At 34.5% G+C, this 19,833-nt stretch overlaps 1 protein-coding gene across 1 annotated transcript in view; it reads right to left on the reverse strand.

The window, feature by feature from the left end:
- Positions 1-2,166: 2,166 nt before the first annotated feature.
- Positions 2,167-19,833, reverse strand: part of DTWD2 (DTW domain containing 2) — a 172,252-nt gene continuing 154,585 nt past the window's right edge. The window contains exons 5-6 of the mRNA XM_021664903.2: positions 10,764-10,892; positions 2,167-3,758 (exon numbers count right to left, since the gene is read on the reverse strand). Coding sequence (XP_021520578.2) covers positions 3,588-3,758; positions 10,764-10,892 — 300 coding nt within the window. The 3' untranslated portion in view covers positions 2,167-3,587. The remainder of the gene's footprint in view (positions 3,759-10,763; positions 10,893-19,833) is intronic.

The raw sequence follows: 19,833 nt of genomic DNA on the forward strand, positions 1-19,833 counted from the left end.
CAGAGATAGTGATTCATTCTACAAAAAGCCTACTTATGAGGCACAACTAAACGCAAAGTTTCATTCCATCTATAATGCAATATTATTTATTCATAAAAATGTCCATCCCTATTTTAAAAGAAATACATCTACATAGTAAAATATAGTTATGTAAAACTTTTGAGTTTACTAAGTCAGATCTAATTTTTTACTTGTAGCATCAATAAAATTTACTTTTGTACCAATAACAATTACATACAAGGGTCAATAATTTAGCTCCCTGAAATTCAGCATCCCTGAAATTCAATGGAAAGGATTTTCTAATAACATGATCACATTTTTAAACCTATTTAGGGCAACAGTTGGAAATATGTGATGAAGAAACTGAATAAATTATACAGAAGTGCTTTTCTATATAATTTACTAACTGAGAGGCCAAGGCAGAAGGATCGCTTGAGGCCAGGAGTTCAGGACCAGCCTAAACAACACAGCGAGACCCCCCCTATCTTCACAAAAATTAAATTAAAATTTAAAATTAGCTGAGTGTGGTAGCATGGGGCTGAGGTTCTAGCTACTTGGGAGACTTAGGCAGGAGAAACACTTGAGCCCAGGAGTATGAGGCTGCAGTGAGCTATGATTACACCACTGTACTCCAAATTGGGTGACAAAAGGAGACCCTGTCTCTTTAAAAACTAAAAACAAAAAAAATAAATCACTAACTGGTGTACAGTGAGGAGCTTATTCCTTCCAAAATCTCTGAAAAATATTACTTGTCATGGCTAAGAAAAGTATCTCTGGAGTCTTAAAATTAGAGAAAATAATTATTCCCAATATAATTCTCCTATTCCACAAAAGAAGTCTTGTAATCCAACCTGTAGAAAGTTGTCATGAACTATGACTTACTTTGTATAATATAGTTCTCAACCCTTTATACTCGTACGTGTGGGAAACTCTCAATATCTCTCATTACACATAGTGATTTTCAACATAGTATAAATGGCCTCATTAAAAGTGAGGTTACTTTATATATAAGGAAATACTAATCTCTGAGTTACATGGTTCAAATAACTCACAAAACCATCTACACCATATCAAAGTGCAGTTGGGGTACACAAGTTAAGCCTACTATCAGCTACAAATTTATAAAACCTGGAACTTCCAGGAAAATCAAGCAAACATAAAGAATCTGAATTTAAAAGCCAACTAATACAATAAAAAAGTAATTTTTTAAAAGCCTGATTAAATTTTCAGTTAAAATGCTCACATAATACTACACTTTGAATACTTTTAGTAATTAAAATAATGGCTTTTAAAACTTACTTAAAACTGTTTAAAGAAAACAGGTGACTAGAGAAGCATTTTATAGCACAGGTGATTAAATGGACTCACCTTGTTAAGAGGTCAGGCAAAAATAAGTAAAAAACAAGTGAAGTGAGTTCACAGGTCAGTAGAATTATTTGGAAAACTATACATACCTAATAGGAAACTTTATACGTTTCCAAAAACACTAAATTTAAAGCTTTTTAAGGCTTCAAAAATACTCTAAAATGTTTTATTTAAAAGATAAAAGTAGAAATTACTCTTAAAAATCAACAAAGTAAAAATATGAGTTACAAAACAGCATATTAAAAGGGGAGGGGGGAGTTTTCTTTTTAAAACATAACAATGACTAAAGGAAACTCATGAAGTTTAATATCAATGTAAAAAATTACTATAAAATGATTTTAGCCCCACTTGTTAAGAAACTATTATACATTATTATTATATGCTGCTTCATTTCTAGTAAACCAAATAATCATTTGATATTAGGTGTTTTACATTGTCAATGAGCTAGTTTTGTTTGTTTCTTTATTTTTTTGAGACAGGTCTCACTCTGTAGTGAGGCTGCAGTGCAGTGGAATGAACATAACTCTTGCAGCCTTGACCTTCTGGGTTCAAGTGATCCTCCCACCTCAGCCTCCTAAGAAGCTGAGACCACAAGAACATAGCTCCATGTCTGGCTAATTATTTATATATATATACATACACACACTAATTATTTATATATATATACTAATTATATATATATTTATATATATAATATTATTTATATATATATATTTGTATATATATATTGTGTATATATAAACAATATTTATATATATAATATTATTTTTATATATATATATATGTGTGTGTGTGTGTGTGTGTGTGTGTATATATATATATATATATATTTATTTGTGTAGAGACAGGATTTCACCATATTGCCTAGGCTGGTCTCAAACTCCTGGGCTCAAGCAATTCTCACATCTCAGCCTCCCAAAGTGCTGGGATTACAGGTGTGAGCTACTGGGCCAGCCCTAATAGTTTTTTAATCCAAAAATAAATCAACAACAGAATATAGTACTCTAACTTTTAACATTTTAAAATATTTTCTGCATAGTTTCCCCAAATATTAGCATCCTAATTGTGACTAGCATTGTAGCTTTTAATGAGTCTAATCCAAGTAAATAATAAGCAAATGAGCATGAAAACTGTGAGAAATAATCATTGGCGTATGCTTATGTTCCATAGTTATCAAGCTTACCTTTAAAGTGCATGTTTAGCTTTTCCTTACAACTTAACACTAGATACAGGAAACTCTAGAAGTCATAAACAAAGGCTAAACAAAATCCCCTATTCTTGCCAAGATGTGCACATAATTGCAGCAGACTTATGCTGAACATATACTGAACATAAATATATGCTACATATATGTCTCTTATTCTATACAAAATCTCAGTAAACATTTTCCCAAAGAGCAGGAGGAATTTGTTCTCTCAAATTGAAAGTTTTTTCTCATTAAAAAGGTTATTTTAAATAGCCCTACTTAGAGAAATATGTTCTGAAAATAAGCTTTATCACATTCCAGTTATTATTTTTCATATGAAAAAGTCAATAAAATAAGTTTACTATAGTCAATAAGCCTGTTCAATGAACACTGAAAAATAAAATTTATCCAGAGTGATCGCAAATGAAATGTTTGCTATTTCAAAATTACATGTACCTCTTTAAAAATCAGGGCAATTAATAGAACAGTTAAATCATATTAGCAGAGTTCAAATTTAGCCTCTAAACAATATTTAAAGTTTCCTTATTCCTTTATACTATTTTACAAAATAATAAATTACTTCATTATCATAATTTTCCTTTGCTACTTACTTCAAACTATAAAGTTAGGACTGCAAATCGATGTAGATATACTATTGGTCTACACCTAATTATTTATAAACATTAATGGAAACAGTACTGTTCCGATCCACCACCACAATTTCCTTCTATTTTACAAGCAAGAACTTCTAACCTAGCTCAACAACAAATCACATTTTAAATTTGGGTTTGAAAACATGTATTAAAGGTACACTTTAAAAAATTAGTACAGTGTGAAATCTTGCTTTTCAGTAAGCCAGTGAATTTTTGTTTGTTTTTATAAGTATCTGGTTTACTTCCTTCTTCTGGGCAAGATTAGTATGCAATTCTCATTCTTCTTTACCAAGTAAAAAAACCTACAGACCTACACTATATGAAAACTTTACTTGGTATTGCTAGATGAAGACAGGTAAGCTAGCACCAAATGAACAACTGTACTAAATTTTAACACTATTCATTAACAGTTCCATTTTCCTGAGTTTGCGTTTGTTCTTTGGCATTGGTTTAGGATATAATCCATTTTTCAGAAGGTGTTCCTTGCTGAGGCGAATTTGGGCACCATGCTGAAGCTGGAAAGAGCATAAAGCTTGTAGAGGGCGAAGCAAAGTCTGTTAAGAAAAAAAAAGAAACTAAAAAAGTATCTGTGACAAATCATGATATTCTATCTATATTTTTCATTCAGAAATATGTTTCTTATATTATGACTGGCTTTTAACTACGAGAAACAATAGACACTCTAATAAATATATAATTATTTCTAGATAAATAATGTCTTTAAAATTCACATCTTAATACCACACTAAGGAATTTTAGTAAAAAGATACAAATACTGATTTTCCACATAGGTAATAAAGTCTGATATTAGTTTTATACATTAACTTATTCAAACACCAGGAAAAATTGTTGCCATTATAATTGAATCTGTAACAAGCAGACTGAGACATTTAGATACAAAGATAAGTAATCATAATAGTCAATTCAGTTTCTCTCACAAATTAATGCAAGCTTACTGACACCTGATAACAATTAGATGATGGCAGCAATGGGTAAACGGTTTGCTATTTCGCTCATATTAGTTGCATGGACCACACACAACTTAGACACCCAGGTTTTAGAGCATTTGAAATCGTTCTAATAATATCTGAACCTGTCTAAACTCAAATACCTTTAGGCCAGCCATGTGACATAAACGAGTAAACCGGGTGGATCTTTATAAGCCAATCGAGAATAGTGGCAGTTGTAATACAACTGAAGTATATGCTCTACCTAAAGTTATTCAAATTAAAAAATTTAAAAAATAAATAACAACACTATGCCAGTGTTTTAAACATATTTTAGGTGAGATTCTTTTCTTGGGCCTGAGATCCCTGAGTAGATGTTTTCAAAAATAATAGCCAAAAATAAAAAACCTTAATTAAACAGATTGTTAATGGAGCACGAAAGAAACAAAGTAAAAAACTGACAGATTTAACCACAAAAAATTCACAATGTCTATGTGAAAATTTATTAACCCACATAGAAAACCCCATGTGAAGTTGTGAAGTAACCACTGCAGTAACGGTTCTCTTACATGCAGCCATATGTAATTCTCAACTATAATAACATCTGTAATCCCAGCATTTTGGGAGGCTGATGCATAACATAAGTGGTAGAAAAGGACTTAATAGCTTTAACTTACAAGGATCTCTTAAAATTAGTGATAGTCACTAGCAATTGCTTCTTCATATTCATTATTTTCTCCCTTATTAAAAGAATTCAAATTATATTCAAGGTAGCAATGTGTCCAGTTACTAATATTACATTGACTAATGACCCAACCTATCCAAGAAGATGTAAGTAGAAGTCTTCAGATGGGGCTTCTAGAGATACTCTTTAAAGGGGGCAAACTTAGCAGGCATAGGTTTTTGCCCTTTCTTCCCACCTAGAAAATGGTTGTTGAAGGTAGGACAAGCATCATGTGACTACTAGGCAAGAAACAGGAAGATTAAAGCCAAATACATAAGATAATGGACAGAAAGAAAAGAATACTTGTCCTTGAAGTCTTTTGCAAGCTGCATTCCCAGTCAGGACTGCCCACCTCAGCACTTCTGATATACAGGAGAAATATAAAACTCCATGTGAAGTAACCACTGCAGTAAGGGCTCTCTTACATGCAGCCAAATATAATTCCTTACTGTAATATACACCCTCACATCTGTAATCCCAGCATTTTGGGAGGCTTTGCTTGAGCTCAGGAGTTCGAGACCAGCCTAGGCAACATGGCAAGACCTTGTTTCTTGTAAAAAAAATATATACATAGAAAAAATCAGCCAGACATGGTGGTGTGCACCTGTGGTCCCAACTACTCAGGAGGCTGAGGTAAGAGGATCGCTTGAGCCTGGGAGGTCAAGGTGGCAGTGAGCCATGATCATGCCATTGCACTCTATCCTTGGTGACAGAATGAACGTTTCTTTAGGAAAAAAGGTCGGGGGAGAAAAAGGAAAAAAGGTAAACATCTTGGAAAGGCTCTGCACAATATTATTGTAGAAAACTTCTTAGGTATGTTCTCATCATTTATTTTAATGAAGAAAACAAGAGAGGAAATGCTAAAATAACTATATACAACTTTATGTACTTTACAGAGTGGGTACAATGGATTGATAGTATTCTGAAACACTGTACCTAGGAAACATACCTAGGACCACATACAGACCAAGAAAACTGAAGATTCTATGGATATTTTATGATATTTATTAGATTCTTGCCTACAGAAGAAAACTAATATTCCTATGATCAAAAGATTCCAACTTTTACATTCGGAAGATAAGATTCTATCAATTTTCTGAGGTAATGAAGAGAATGAATTTTGGAAACAGGCAGATCTGGGTTAGATCCCTACTCCATCTCTGTTGGCACTCCCTACAGCTATTCACAAATATGCCAGACCTCCTTCTTGGTACATAATCAGACTGCATTTTCCATCCCTTTTTAAAGTTGGGCACAGCCATATAACTCACTTTGGTTAATGAAATGCGAGTACAAGTAATACTTGTCACCTTAAGGCAGAAGCATTAAAAGTGGTGTAGGATTCATCACCTTCCTTGCCCCTTCCTTGAAAAAAGTGGAATGAATTATCTCGATAGTTCCTCCATCAGGTTGGGTGCCTGAGTGACTGCAATGAGCAAAGGTCCTCAGGGTAGTCTCACTGAACAAAGCATGAGAGACACATAAACTTTTGTCATCTTACGCCATTTCAACTTTAAAGTTTTAAAGTTGTAGCCTATCCTAGTAAATCCTTTTTGCCGCATGTGAAAAGTGACAGTTTTCAAGGAACCATTACTACCAACCATGGCATTGGGTAAAGCCAAGGCACTCAGGCTACAGCAGGAGGCTTTGCCACATCTATCTTTAAAAGTTCCTATGATAAACTTCACAAGTAGAGAAGGTTCTGTAATAAAAAACATCCCCAAGCTAAAGGCTTCCAAGATATGAAAAGTCCTAGTAAATACTACAAGAGCTAATGAAAACCACCATCTTTTAGTTCAGACTTTCTTTTGCCAATCTACAGGCAAAAATTAGAGAGGAAAGGAAGGGCAAAAGGATTAACTCTTCTTGAGTGTCTGTGTTGACAACTGTGGCAATTACTCATTATTATCTCAGTTCTTGAAATCCTATGAAATATATTATCTCAGTTCTTGAAAACAACAAATAGTTAGTTGTTTTCGTACAAGAAAACAAGTACAAAGAAATTATGTGGTCTGCCCACTTGCAAAAACTGATGATAATTAAGTTGTAATTCAAAGCCACTTCAAAGTCCACATCTTGCTACTTTCATGAAGCCATGCTTTCAGGTGGTTGAAAAACTGCTCTAGAATAAGGATGAGGATGAGACAACAGACTAACAAAGTTATTATCTACCAAGTTCTTTATTTTGAGGAGCCCTGCCTCTATAGAACGAAGTCAAGTGAAAACTTCACTTCTCTGGCGGCCCTGGAGGCTCAAGCCTGTAATTCCGACATTTTGGCAGGCCAAGGTGGATTGATCACTCAAACCTAGGAGTTCAAGACCAGTCTGGACAACATAAGACTCCCCTCACCTCTCCCATCTCTACAAAAAATGCAAATATTAGCTGGGCATGGTGGCAGGCACCTGTAGTTCCCAGCTACTTGGGAGGCTGAGGTGGGATGATCGCTTAAACCCAGGACGCAGAAGTTGCAGTGAACCAAGATCATGCCACTGCACTCCAGCCTGGGTGACAGAGCAAGACTCTGTCAGAAAAGAAAAAGAAAAAGAAAAAAGAGAGAGAGAAGCAAAGCAAAGCGATGAGAAGAGAAAAAAGAAAGGAAAAAAAAAAGAAAATTTACTATTCTTCCCCATCATCTTAAGGTTTTATTGGAATGTCCCTGATAAAAGGTTATTGGGAAAAAATGTATGTCATCGTTTTCCTCCCCGGGAAGGAAAGAAAACACCTATGTTCGGGGCAGACTCAAACTGCATTTCACAAAGATGCTAATTTATTATTGTAACTAGATGATAATTTTTTTCTTGTAACTAGATTTGAAAAGGCTGGACATGGGGTGGGGTTCCCCCACAAAGAAAACAGCTTTTACTACAAATTGTGGCTGGAGGCAATTTTTGCCATCTGTAATAATAATCAACTTGAGATGTTTCATTAGGTATTTCTTCTGCTCACGCTCCCATCATGTTATCAATACCTCCCAAATCACAGGTTTGACTGTCAAACATCCTTTTTCTACTCCTGGCCACTGTAGTCTTATGCCTGGCCACCAAAGCAAACAGAATGAGGGCTCAAAGAGCTCACTATTACCTTGGGACTTTATGATTAATTTTATCCACAGACAACAAAAACAAAAGCTGAGAGATAAAGGGTCTTGTCACCTTTCTGTTGTCTTAAACTTTGCCTTTTGTTAGACATTATACTCAGAAAGTATTTTACAAGTCTCAAGTGGTCACAATAAGGATTCCTTTTTTGGTTTTGTTTTTTAAGATATCACATCACAAAGCACAATCTAGCAAGACTCAAGTCAGTCTGTGGCTTTATGTCATCAATGCCTTGGGTTATATAAAACAATAAAAGTAATGAAAGAATGAAAAAAATGGAGAAGAAGCCCTAAAACAACATTAAGAAAGTTGTCCTAAATATATATTACACATTTTTTCAAAAAGTTCCTTATCAGTCAACTTGGAAAAAATTCATTCTAATACCCTGTAGAGTCTCGAATATTTGTAAAATAAAACCTGAAACATTCTTAGCTAATAGAATCCTAAAATAATGGTATATTAATTTTTAAATTTATCTTTTTTTTACAAGTAGATGTTATATTAATTAACACCAAAATAATATAAAACTGAAGAGAAGGCAATACTAGCAGAATTAGTAGTAGTAGTGGTAGTATATAAAAATGGAGAGAAGGGAGCACTAGTAGAATTAGTAGTAGTTGTAGCAGCAGTGGTAGTAGTAGTAGCAGTAGTAATAGTAATAGTAGCAGTAGAAACCCTATCCTTAACTCTTCACTCTATTATTCTACAACTACTATTACCATAACTACCACCATTACTAACATTAAAGTTCTGTTTTGGATTGCAGTAAAGATCTAATTCCAGTTGTAGGGATAAGAGATACAGGTTCATAGAGAATTCCTTCCAGAACAAAAAAGGAGAGAAAAGCAAGCTTTAAATATATTAGCTAAGGAATATATTCTTCCCTCAAAATTTGAACTTTCAATGGGTCTTTGATCTGATATTGTCTGATCCTAGAGTTTTACATAAACAAAAAAGAAGATACAGAGACTGTAGAGAAAGCAAGTTTAAACAACAGCACTGGGTTACATCATTCTATTAAGACACCTATAAAGGTTGTGTATGTATATATATTTGCTTAAGAAAATACAGAGATGATGGTAAATAAATGAAACAGAAAGACAGGTATAGGGTATATAAAGTACTATGTTCATGGCTAGGGACATGGGAGTAGGTGATAAGGTTAGAAGAGATGGAAAAGTGTCTGAGAACACTCCTTGCTCATTTAAAGTAAGAATCTAGGGTCTTTCATGAATATTTTTTCAAAGAACAGAGAAACTGAAATTGCCTAGACCCAAAACAAAGTCTACTCACTCACACACACACACACACACACACACACACACACAGAGGCTACATAGGAAAGCCTACTTCTTTCAAAAGAAAAGTCTCCAACTCTGACATTTTCCACAGCTTAGGGTAGAAGAGAGGAAAAAAGCAGTTCACTGCTTGTTTCTAACATTCTTTAACACTCCTTGCTTTTGAGATCTTTTTGTTCTCTTTAGGATTAATATCTTCGTAGCTAACACATTTACACTGAACTGAGCTTATATCCATTATTGAAATTTCCTTTGTGTTTAAGGCATACTCATACCTGTAACCACAATGTATAATGAGAAAGAAAGAAGGCAGGAAAGAGTTCCTCACACGTGTGTGTGCACGTATGTGTGTGCATGCATGTTTATGCTGTGTTTTGAAGGGGGAGTCATAAATCCCATTTAGTTGTGCTTGTTATCTTCTGATTTTCTTCTTAAGTTTTATTTATCAAAATTTTTCAATAATTAAACAAAAAACTAACAACTTAGGGTTTTTTCACTATTTTTTTCTTTTGCTGCAAATGCAAAGTTTCTTATATGTTCCAAAAGACTGAGATGTTAGTAAGCAAACTGAAACATTATTCTTTGCTGGTGATTATTAATTATATATAAAATCAACATGTTTTCATACAAATTAAATAAAATAATTGCAGGTTATAATGTTTTCATATTCTCTAGGCATTTTTTTTCTCAAGAAAAATGTCTTTTTGCTGGGTGCGGTGGCTCACGCCTGTAATCCCAGCACTTTGGGAGGCTGAAGTGGGCAGATCACCTGAGGTCAGGAGTTCGAGACTAGCCTGGCTAACAAGGTGAAACACCATCTCTATTAAAAATACAAAAATTAGCTGAGCGTGATGGCGGGCGCCTGTAATCCCGGCTACTTGGGAGGCTGAGGCAGGACAATCACTTGAACCCAGGAGGCAGAGGTTGCAGTGAGCTGAGTTTGCACCATTGCACTCCAGCCTGGGCAACAGAGTGAGACTCTGTCTCAGAAAAAAAGAAAAGAAAGAAAAAAAAAGAAAGAAAAATTTATTATTACACTCTAAGCAAGGTTAATAAAATAATGAGAAAGTTAGTATACCAACTCAAATAATGGCACCAATGCAAAAAGAAAAATGTTGCTATAGAATGTTCTTTTAACAAAAAAGAAGAAAAGGCTGAGCATAAGAGAATGCAAAATACAAAAAAGAAAAGAGAAAACACTAAAAGAAAAACCTATCCAAGAACTATTTAATGTTGTGCTACTTAAATGTAATTTAGCATATTACAAATGCTGTTTGCACAGCTTAGTATGAATATTTAAATAACGCAATCTGGAATGCTAAGCTAACACAGAAAAACACCAGAGGGGAAAGAAGGTTATAAAAGTACATAAATTCTGTCACAGAAGATTCTACTTGTCAAATGAGTTACAAATTTAACAAGTATGTCTAAATCTTCTATGTAAAATCTAAGAAAACTTCCACTTTCAAAAATTATAACCTTCCAAAGACATACCTCTTGTATGTAATTATTTTTCTCCAGGATGGAAAGAGCAACAGCTGCACACTCCAGTGTAGAAAGGCATCTATTAGTTGGCTGCATCCGAATTACATACTGACTAGAAATGCTAGTTTTTATCTGCACCTGAAATCAAAAACAAAATAGAATATAATTTTTGTTTTAAATTTAAAATTATAAAGTCTGTCTTTTAAATGCTGATTACTTTCCTTTCAAAACTGCCAGCAGTTTAGAAGTATTAAATGTATCAATATCTTTTATGTATAACATCCTTTTGTTGTAGTTACTGTTAAATAGTAGAAGCAAGAAGATAGCTGTACAGAAGACACATCCACAATACATACAAACTACTACATATCAAAGTAAAGAGTGAATATACACTTCATAAAAGAAGATATAAGAATGGCAAATAGGTACAAAAAAAGTGGTCAATATGATCTAATATAAATTAAAACCACATTAGGGTAATATTTCACACTCACTAGAGTAGCTAAAATCAAAAAGACTAATACCACTAAATGCCAACAATGTTTTTTTGCTTGAAACTCTCATATATTTGTAGTGGGAGTGAAAATGACATAATGACTTTGGAGAATTATTTCACAGTTGTTTTGTTAGCTGCATGGTTTTCCCTTCCATTCTTTTTTAAAGATGGTTTATTTATTTTTATTTAAGGTTCTGGGGTGCATGTGCAGGTTAATTTTTAAGTAAACTGTGTGTCTTGGGGGTTTGGTATACAGATTATTTTGTGACCTAGGTAATAAGCATAGTTATTACCTGATAGTTAGTTTTCAATCCTCTCCTTCCTCCAACAGTCCACCTACAACTAGTTGCCAGTGTCTACTGTTCCCTTCTTTGTGTCCATATGTACTCAATGTTTAGCTCACACTTATAAGAACATATGGTATTTGGTTTTCTGTTCCTGTGTTAGTCTGTTTAGGATAACGGCCTCCAGTTCTGTTCATGTTACTCCAAAGGACATGACCTAATTATTTTTGTGGCTGTACATTATTCCATTGTGTATATATACCACATTTTTTAATCCGGTCTATCATTGATGGGCATTTCGCTTGAATCCACGTCTTTGTTAGTGTGAATAGTGCCACAATGAACATATGAGTACACTTGTGTCTTTATGGTGGAATTATTTATATTCCTTTGGGTATATACCCAATGAGATTGCTGGGTCAAATGGTTGTTGTATTTTAAGTTCTTTGAGAAATTGCCACGCTGCTTTCCACAGTGGCTGAACTAATTTACATTGCTACCAGCAGTGTACAAACATTCCCTTTTCTCCACAACCTCACCAGCATCTATTATTTTTTGACTTTTTAACAATAGCCACTCTGACTGGTGTGAGAAGGTATCTCATTGTGGTTTTGATTTGTGTTTCTCTAATGATTAGTGATAGTAAGCATTTTTTCATCTGCTTATTGGCCACATGTATGTCGTCTTTTGAAAACTGTATTTTCATGTCCTTTGTCCACTTTTTAATGGGGTTCTTTGTTTTTTGCTTGTAAATTTGTTTAATCTTCTTATAGATTCTGGATATTAGACCTTTGTCAGATGCATAGTTTCTAAATATTTTCACTCATTCTGTAGGTTTTCAGTTTATTGTGTTGATAGTTTCTTTTGCTATGCAGAAACTCTTTAATTAGGTCATGTTTATTTTCTAGTATCCTCAAAGCAGTCTGAGTCTCTCACTTCTTTACACTATCAAAACTCTCCCATCAGTGGTATCTTGTCTCTCAGTCCCCTCTCTCCTCTGCATGACAGTCCCCCATGATGACAAATATGGTTCTTCTAGTCTGTGCTTTTTGTTCAAATAATTCACTACAACTTATATCATTTATTTCCTGAGGGAGAGGGGTTGAAAAAGGGAGAAACAAATTGCTACTGCTGCTATGTAGACATTATAAAAGAAGGCATTCAATTTTAGAATATGTCCTTTAAAGCAGATTTGACTAACAGTGTTTTACGTATGATTATTCTGAAACTACTGTGCATTTCTACCAGGTAGGAAAAAGATCTGGGAGGGTACAGAAGTGGAAGAAAATGGTAAAGAAACATGTACACTGATAAAAGCTAGCCTATGATTAAATAACCCTAAGAGTAGTTTACAGTGTGCACTAAGTAATTACTAACAACTTTGATATTTCACCGATATTTCACCAAAGCAACTAGAACAGACTACAGTCAACTACTTCTTTCAATACTTAATTCCAAGTTTTTATTGGAGAAATTTATAACAGACATTTGATTACAATAAAATCTTTGGGAAACATGCAAAACTCACAGGTAATTTGTTTACTGAAGCAAATTTGGTTTGTTATTTGATGGAGGAATTTTAATGTAAGAAAACTCAGAATTTGAATCTCTCCAGAAATTATAATGAAACTAGATGTAGTAAAAGACTAAATAGCTAAAATATGTCATATTTATAACTAATTGTTTGACTCTTCATGGACAACAACTGAACCAATTATGTAAAATTATAAATGTTTACATGTTAGTGTCTCAATAATTATTCTCTGTACTTTATTTTTAAATAACTTCTATTTGGTACATTTAAGGTATACAACATACTATGGGATACGTATAGATAGCAAAAAGGTTACTAAAGTGAAGCAAATTAACACATCCATCATCTCACAGCTACCCTTTTTTAATTTTTGTGACAAGAACAGCTATAATCTACTCATTTAGCATGAATCCCATATACAGAACAATTTTATGACCTGTGGTCCTCATGTTGTACATCAGACCTCCAGACTTGTTCATCTTATATATCTGCTACTTTGTATCCTCTGACCCACATCTCCCCATTTCCTGCCGCCTAACTCTCCAACCACTATTTCATTCCCTGACTCTTTATATTTGATTTTTTTAAGATTCCGCATATAAGTGAGATCATATAATATTTTTATTTCTATGTCTGGCATATTTCACTTAGCATAATGTCCTCCAAGTTCATCCATGGCAAATGGCAGGAACTTGCTTTTTCTTTAGAGCTGAATAACATTCCATTGTATATATGTAACATGGTTTCTTTATCCATTCATCTATTGATGGATACTTAGGTTACTTTCATATCTTCATTATTGTGAATAATGCTGCAATGAACATGGGATTGCAGATACCTTTACAAGATGGTGATTTCATTTCCTTCAGGTATATGCCCAGAAAAGACTGTAGGATCATATGGTAGTTATAGTTTTAATTTCTTTAGAAACTACCATCCTGTTGTTCATAATAGCTATACCAATCCATATTCCCACCAACAGTCTGCACTTTATTGAATAACTTTACAAAAAAAACTAAATAAAAGGAGACATATACTATGTTCATGGAATGGAAGGCAATTCTGGAAAACTGATTCATGAATTAATGTAATCTCAATAAAAATTTGGAGAGATACTTTTGGGGGAATTTCACAAAGCTCATTCTGAAACTATGTTAATGCAAAGGGTAAAAATACCAAATACTCTTGAAGAAAAATACAGAAGATTTTGCCCTACCAGTTAAACCTATTATAAAGCAACATTAATCAAAACACTATGAAACTGGCACAGAGAAAAATGGAACAATAGAAGAGAATTTAAAGCATAGAAATATATTTTCACTTACATGTACAAATGATAAATGCCAGAGATAATACTGCAAAGCAGTGGGTTTAAAAACGATCTTTTTAGTAAATGGTGGGCAGCCATATTGCAGGGGTGGTAAAAAAGTGAAACTATACCCATAGCTCACACTAAACACAAAAATCAATTATAGATGATTAAAGACAAATGTAAAAGGCAAAACTCTAAAGCTTTTAGAAAATAATATAAGAAACTATGAGAGATAATACAGACAACACTAACCATGAGAAAAGACTGAAAATTACAAGCACATTAAAATCCCAAATTCCATTTATCAAAACACAACAAAAGAAAAACAGTGAAAAGACAACCAGAAAAGATAGTGGACATTTGCAACTTACATAACTGTGAGATGTCTCAGAGCCAGAATACATAAAGAATTCTTAGAAATCAGTTAGAAAAATAGCCAAAAAGCTAAAAGAAAAAGTGGTTTAAAAAGGTATATAAGCACTTTAGAAAAGAGAAAATCTAAATGACTAATCATATAAGGGAAATGAAAATTTTACTACTACATATTAGAATATTGGCAAAAGTTTAAAATACCTGATGTCATCATGTGACAGAGAAGATAATTTCCATTCATTGTTGGTGGGAGTGTAAAAGGTTACAGTTGCTTTAGAATACTTTGGTTAAATCTAGTAAAATGGAAATGATGCTTAACCCATGACTCACCTATATTATACCTGAGAGAAACTCTTGCATGTGTGCACTGGCATATATCATAAGAACATTCATAGCAACACTTATTACAACAGCCCCAACGTGAAAACAACCCAAATGCCCATTAACAATAGGCAATTGTGATACATTCACATAATGGGATATTACACAGTAATGACAATGAACAAAGTACAACATGGATGAATCTTAAAGACATAATATTGAAAAAAGCAAAATACAAGAAAGTACATATATGGTTCCATTTATAGAAAGTTCAAAAATAGGCAAAACTATATTATTTAAAGGCATATACATCTATTAAAAAACAAAAAATTACAATAAAGATCAGTATATGATTACCTTGGGGAATAAGAGAAAGGTAGTGAAGGGAGTGTAACAGAGACCTTTTGAGACATAGCATATTTTTTAAATGTTCTATTTCTTGACATGAATAGTGGCTACAAGAAAGTTAACTTTTTAAGTATTTTTTTTTTACTTTACACATGTTTATGTACATCTCAATATAAAACATGTTACTAGAAATTCTAATGATAAATATTAGCTTAATAAATGTATTTTCCCATTCGAAGTTTTTTCTGCTATGCAAAAAACTAAAATCTAATTGAAAAACAGAGGACAGTTATCCATCATTATATGTGTGCCCCTGAATAGCTCACTTGCTTTTAAGTGTCTTGTTTTCCTATTACACGAAATAATGGGTTTAAATCTATCCTTAAAATTACTTCAGGTTCTAAAATTATTGAATTTTCTCTGTATCTCTCATTTTTCAGGTGAGCACTATCAGGACCCCAATTAAGACTCATGTACACTTCCTACGTTCTTTTCATTCTCCATTGTACAGCAAATGAAGAAAAAAGAATTTCATATGCAATGTCAAATAGATATACATGCAAACATAACATTTCACTGTTATTTAAGGAACAATGATCAGTCAAATTGTGAGCATGAATTACCATTTTGTCAGCCTAGTAAGTGCCAGGGGCATAAATAGATACTGATTAAGTTTTAAAAACCGAAACATACAATAAGCATCGTTTGAGAGCTGAAATGTGTGAAAGAGAATATTCATTATATTTTGTGGTATTGTAGAAACTAACTTTATTAAAGTTAAGTTTTTTATTGTCCATTCAAGTGTAGGCAACATATTGATATATTAGATAGTGCCTACACTGGTTCTGTCAATTATCTGTTTAGACTATTTAAGAGAGAAAATGAAACTGAAAAACTGAATGAATTCTTAGTCCATTTTAACACAGTCTGAGTAACATAAAGTTCCATGCAGTACCCATTAATAACATATAATACTTCCCCTCAGGAAGATGGCATAATTCCATCAACTTTGTAATATGAAAAATATATTCATAAATGTTATTCAGTTTGACAAATAAATTAGTTTTTGATGACACATATAAACTTAAGAACTGCCACCCAAAAAGTGATTAAATACCAAAAAGGGCAATGAAGAGTGAATAGAATGAGGAAAAATAGCATGAAGTGGAAAATTCTTAACAAATTACAGGAATTTCTTTTCTCTTCATAAGAAAAAAATTCTGATTTCAAATTACAGCTGAATTTTCCTAAAGTTCATCATTCATTTTTCAAATAATATAAATGGAAGCTCTATTAGGTGGTTAATCAAAACATAATGCCACCCTTCTTTGTATAAAGCAATAATTACAATAAAAGTATCCCTATGATGAAAAACAATCTTTAACAAATTGTGATTCATTGTTGCTGTTTTTCACCATCTGCTTAATGCTTCTCCCATAGCTTATCCCACTATTATCTTACTAGAATTCCCACTGCTTCCTTAATCTATATAACAGTTGTGTAAATTTAATTTATTTGCAATATTTAGAACCTAATTCCATCTATATTAATTAGTTATCTGTCCATTGGACAAGGTCAACATATTCAATCCAGGGACACAAAAACAGAAAATCTTTGTAACTACTAGCATGGCTTTTATTTTTGAGTAATTATCTTATCCTAGTTATAGTACACAATTCCAAGTCACCATCATTTCTAGCCTGGATCTCTGCAAATGCCTAACTAGACATCTTGCTTCCATTTCAGCCTTTTTAGAAATCATTCTCAAGCATCAGCCAAGTGATGTTGTAAAAATAAATAAATAAACTGATCACATTGTGACTCATGCTGAAACCCTTAAATGGCTTGCCACTAAGCAAAATACTTACCATGGCCTAAAAGTAATCCATTTCATCAATGTCACTTGACTCCCCCTCTTACTAAATAACAGACTAAAGGTGGCCTGTAAGTTTTCTGACTCCACTCTTTGCCTAGCTATTATTCGTTCATCAGTTTTCAAATTCTACAGAGGTTGTCCTGTATCCCCAACCTCAATAAAATCACCATATGAAAGTACCGTATGTTTAAAGCATTCACAGAATTTACCATAATTTGCTTATATATTTATCTAAGTGGCCATTTATATCCACACTATACATAAGCTCCATTAGGATATGGACTGTCTATTTTACTTACCATTGTATTCTAGAATCTAGAACAGTATCCAACACAGTGGCTTCTGTTCAATAAACATTAGTCGAATTAATAAGTGCTGATCATAGTAATTAACAAATAAATAAGTACAGCTAAGAATTACCAATGCCAAATCCAGCTGTTAATACTTAAATTTAGAAGGACAACAAAGGTGGCTGATGAGACACAGCCAGGAAATGCCTTTCCCACTGAAAGAAACCAAATATTGACTAATCCATCACATTTCAAACAGATCTTTTGAGAAAAAATACTGAAAGTCAAAAGAGACATAACACAGAAACTATGGTTAAAGAGGGAGGAAGCAGGGAAGCCTTCATGGAGTTACCAAGTGCAAGGACACGCTCCCAGTCCTGAATAGGTCCTAAGGAAAGAGAAAAACTGCCCAGAGAGCAGGCCAAACCTGCGCCAACCCCAGAAGGTTTTTCAATGCATGGTGCAGCTACAGCAAAATGTGACCACAGGCACCCATCACCAATGGCTGGCCTTCTTCCTCTGAGAGTGTGGATCCTGCTGGCTGCAGGCCAGGAGAAAGCAGGGCTGCCTTTCCCATGGAACTTGGGGATATCTGCTCCTAATGTATCCTTGTGCGCCTGCTCCTCCCAAGACTGCCTACTTGTGTGACACACAGGACAGCCTCCACTGCCCCACCAGAGTATTTTACCAGTGGCCTGGAAGGAGTTCAGCCCCAACAGCATAGCTGGTGTTTGACCCTAAGGGACAAGAGGAAAAAACTTGGGCCCAGCCTTGCTTCCAGGATTTAAGTACCCCACCCACAGATACTGAGTAGAGATTTGTGGCCAGAGCTTGGTCTGTGAAGGCGCCCCTACTCTCAGAACACTGTGAAGAGTGTGGTGAGGGTTTCTGTGCTGGCATGGGAGCTGGGCATCCATCCTACACAAGACTGGTCTAGGAAGGATATAGCCTGTTAACCAGCTGCAGCTTCCACCCCAGGAAGCCCCGTGGCCTATAAAAATCTGCAACAGCCCAGTGATCTGGGTACAAAAGGCTTGGAACAACGCTAGCTATTTGGGACTGCTCCTGAGGCAGATGACAGGGAGTACCAGTTTAGAGGAGCACAACCTAGGTGGGCCTCACAGGCATAAGGTGGGCAAATAAGGTGCCACACCAGCTGGACACCCTGAGTATCAATACCCTGCCAAGATCATCCAACTTTGACCCACTGCATCATTAGTCCACCTGTAGACATAACCCTATAACCCTCTCTGACTCTGACTCTGCCAAGCTCAAAGGACCAGCAGGTCCCCAGGGAGTTGTGGGTCTCCTGGTAACTTAACCTTTGGCTTGTATAACCCCTAAGGGAACAGTGAGCACAGCCCACCAAAGCTCCCATGGGGCTAAGGAAAAATAGGCCCCTAATTGAAGGGGGCTACACCAAGGCCTAAGAACAGACTCAGTGAGGGAGTCATCTCTTGTCCCCCACCTTCCCTTCCCAGAGCACACACAATGAAATACAAGAGGCACGTGGCTGAATAAGAACCTTTCAGAAGATCTTTACTCCTAAGTGCCATCTACTGGATTGATGCCTGAATTACAGCACCAAACAAAAATAAATTTCTTCAACATACCGCACCCAAGAAACCCAACACAAGGAACTAATACAACTAAGAAACTCATACAGAGTCTTAGCCCTTTGAAAGCACTCAGAAATGAAGCCAATCACCTATACATAATATACGCCACATTCAAACCATCAAGGGGAGAAAATATAAAAACAAAAGCATCAACCAAGTGACAGCGACGTCAAAAGAAAAAGAAACACCAGCTTCCTCAGATAAGGGGGAATCAGCATAATAACTCTTGAAAATTCAAAATATCAGAGTATTTATTTCCATCTAAAGTATCACATTAAGTCCCCAGCAATGGATCTTAACTAAATCAATGTCTGAAATGACAGGCAAGATTCTTGTCAGAATACAGACAGCAAGGAAATTCAATGAAATCCAAGAGAAAATTGAAATCCAATACAAGGAAGCCAGAAAAACCATCAGAGACTTGAAAGATGACATAGTCATTTTAAGAAAAAACCAGACTTAACTTCTGGAATTGAAAAATTCACTGTAGGGATTTCAAAATATAATTGGAAGCCTTAACAACAGCCTAAACCAAGCTAAGATGAAAATTTCAGCACTTAAGATCAGTAACTTGAATCAAACCAGTCAAACAAAAATGAAGAAAAAATAATTGTAAAAATGAGCAAA

This window comes from Aotus nancymaae, unplaced genomic scaffold (genome assembly GCF_030222135.1).
Source record: "Aotus nancymaae isolate 86718 unplaced genomic scaffold, 86718_ANA_hifiasm-v0.15.2.pri h1tg000064l_0, whole genome shotgun sequence".
Classification (NCBI taxonomy): Eukaryota; Metazoa; Chordata; class Mammalia; order Primates; family Aotidae; genus Aotus; species Aotus nancymaae.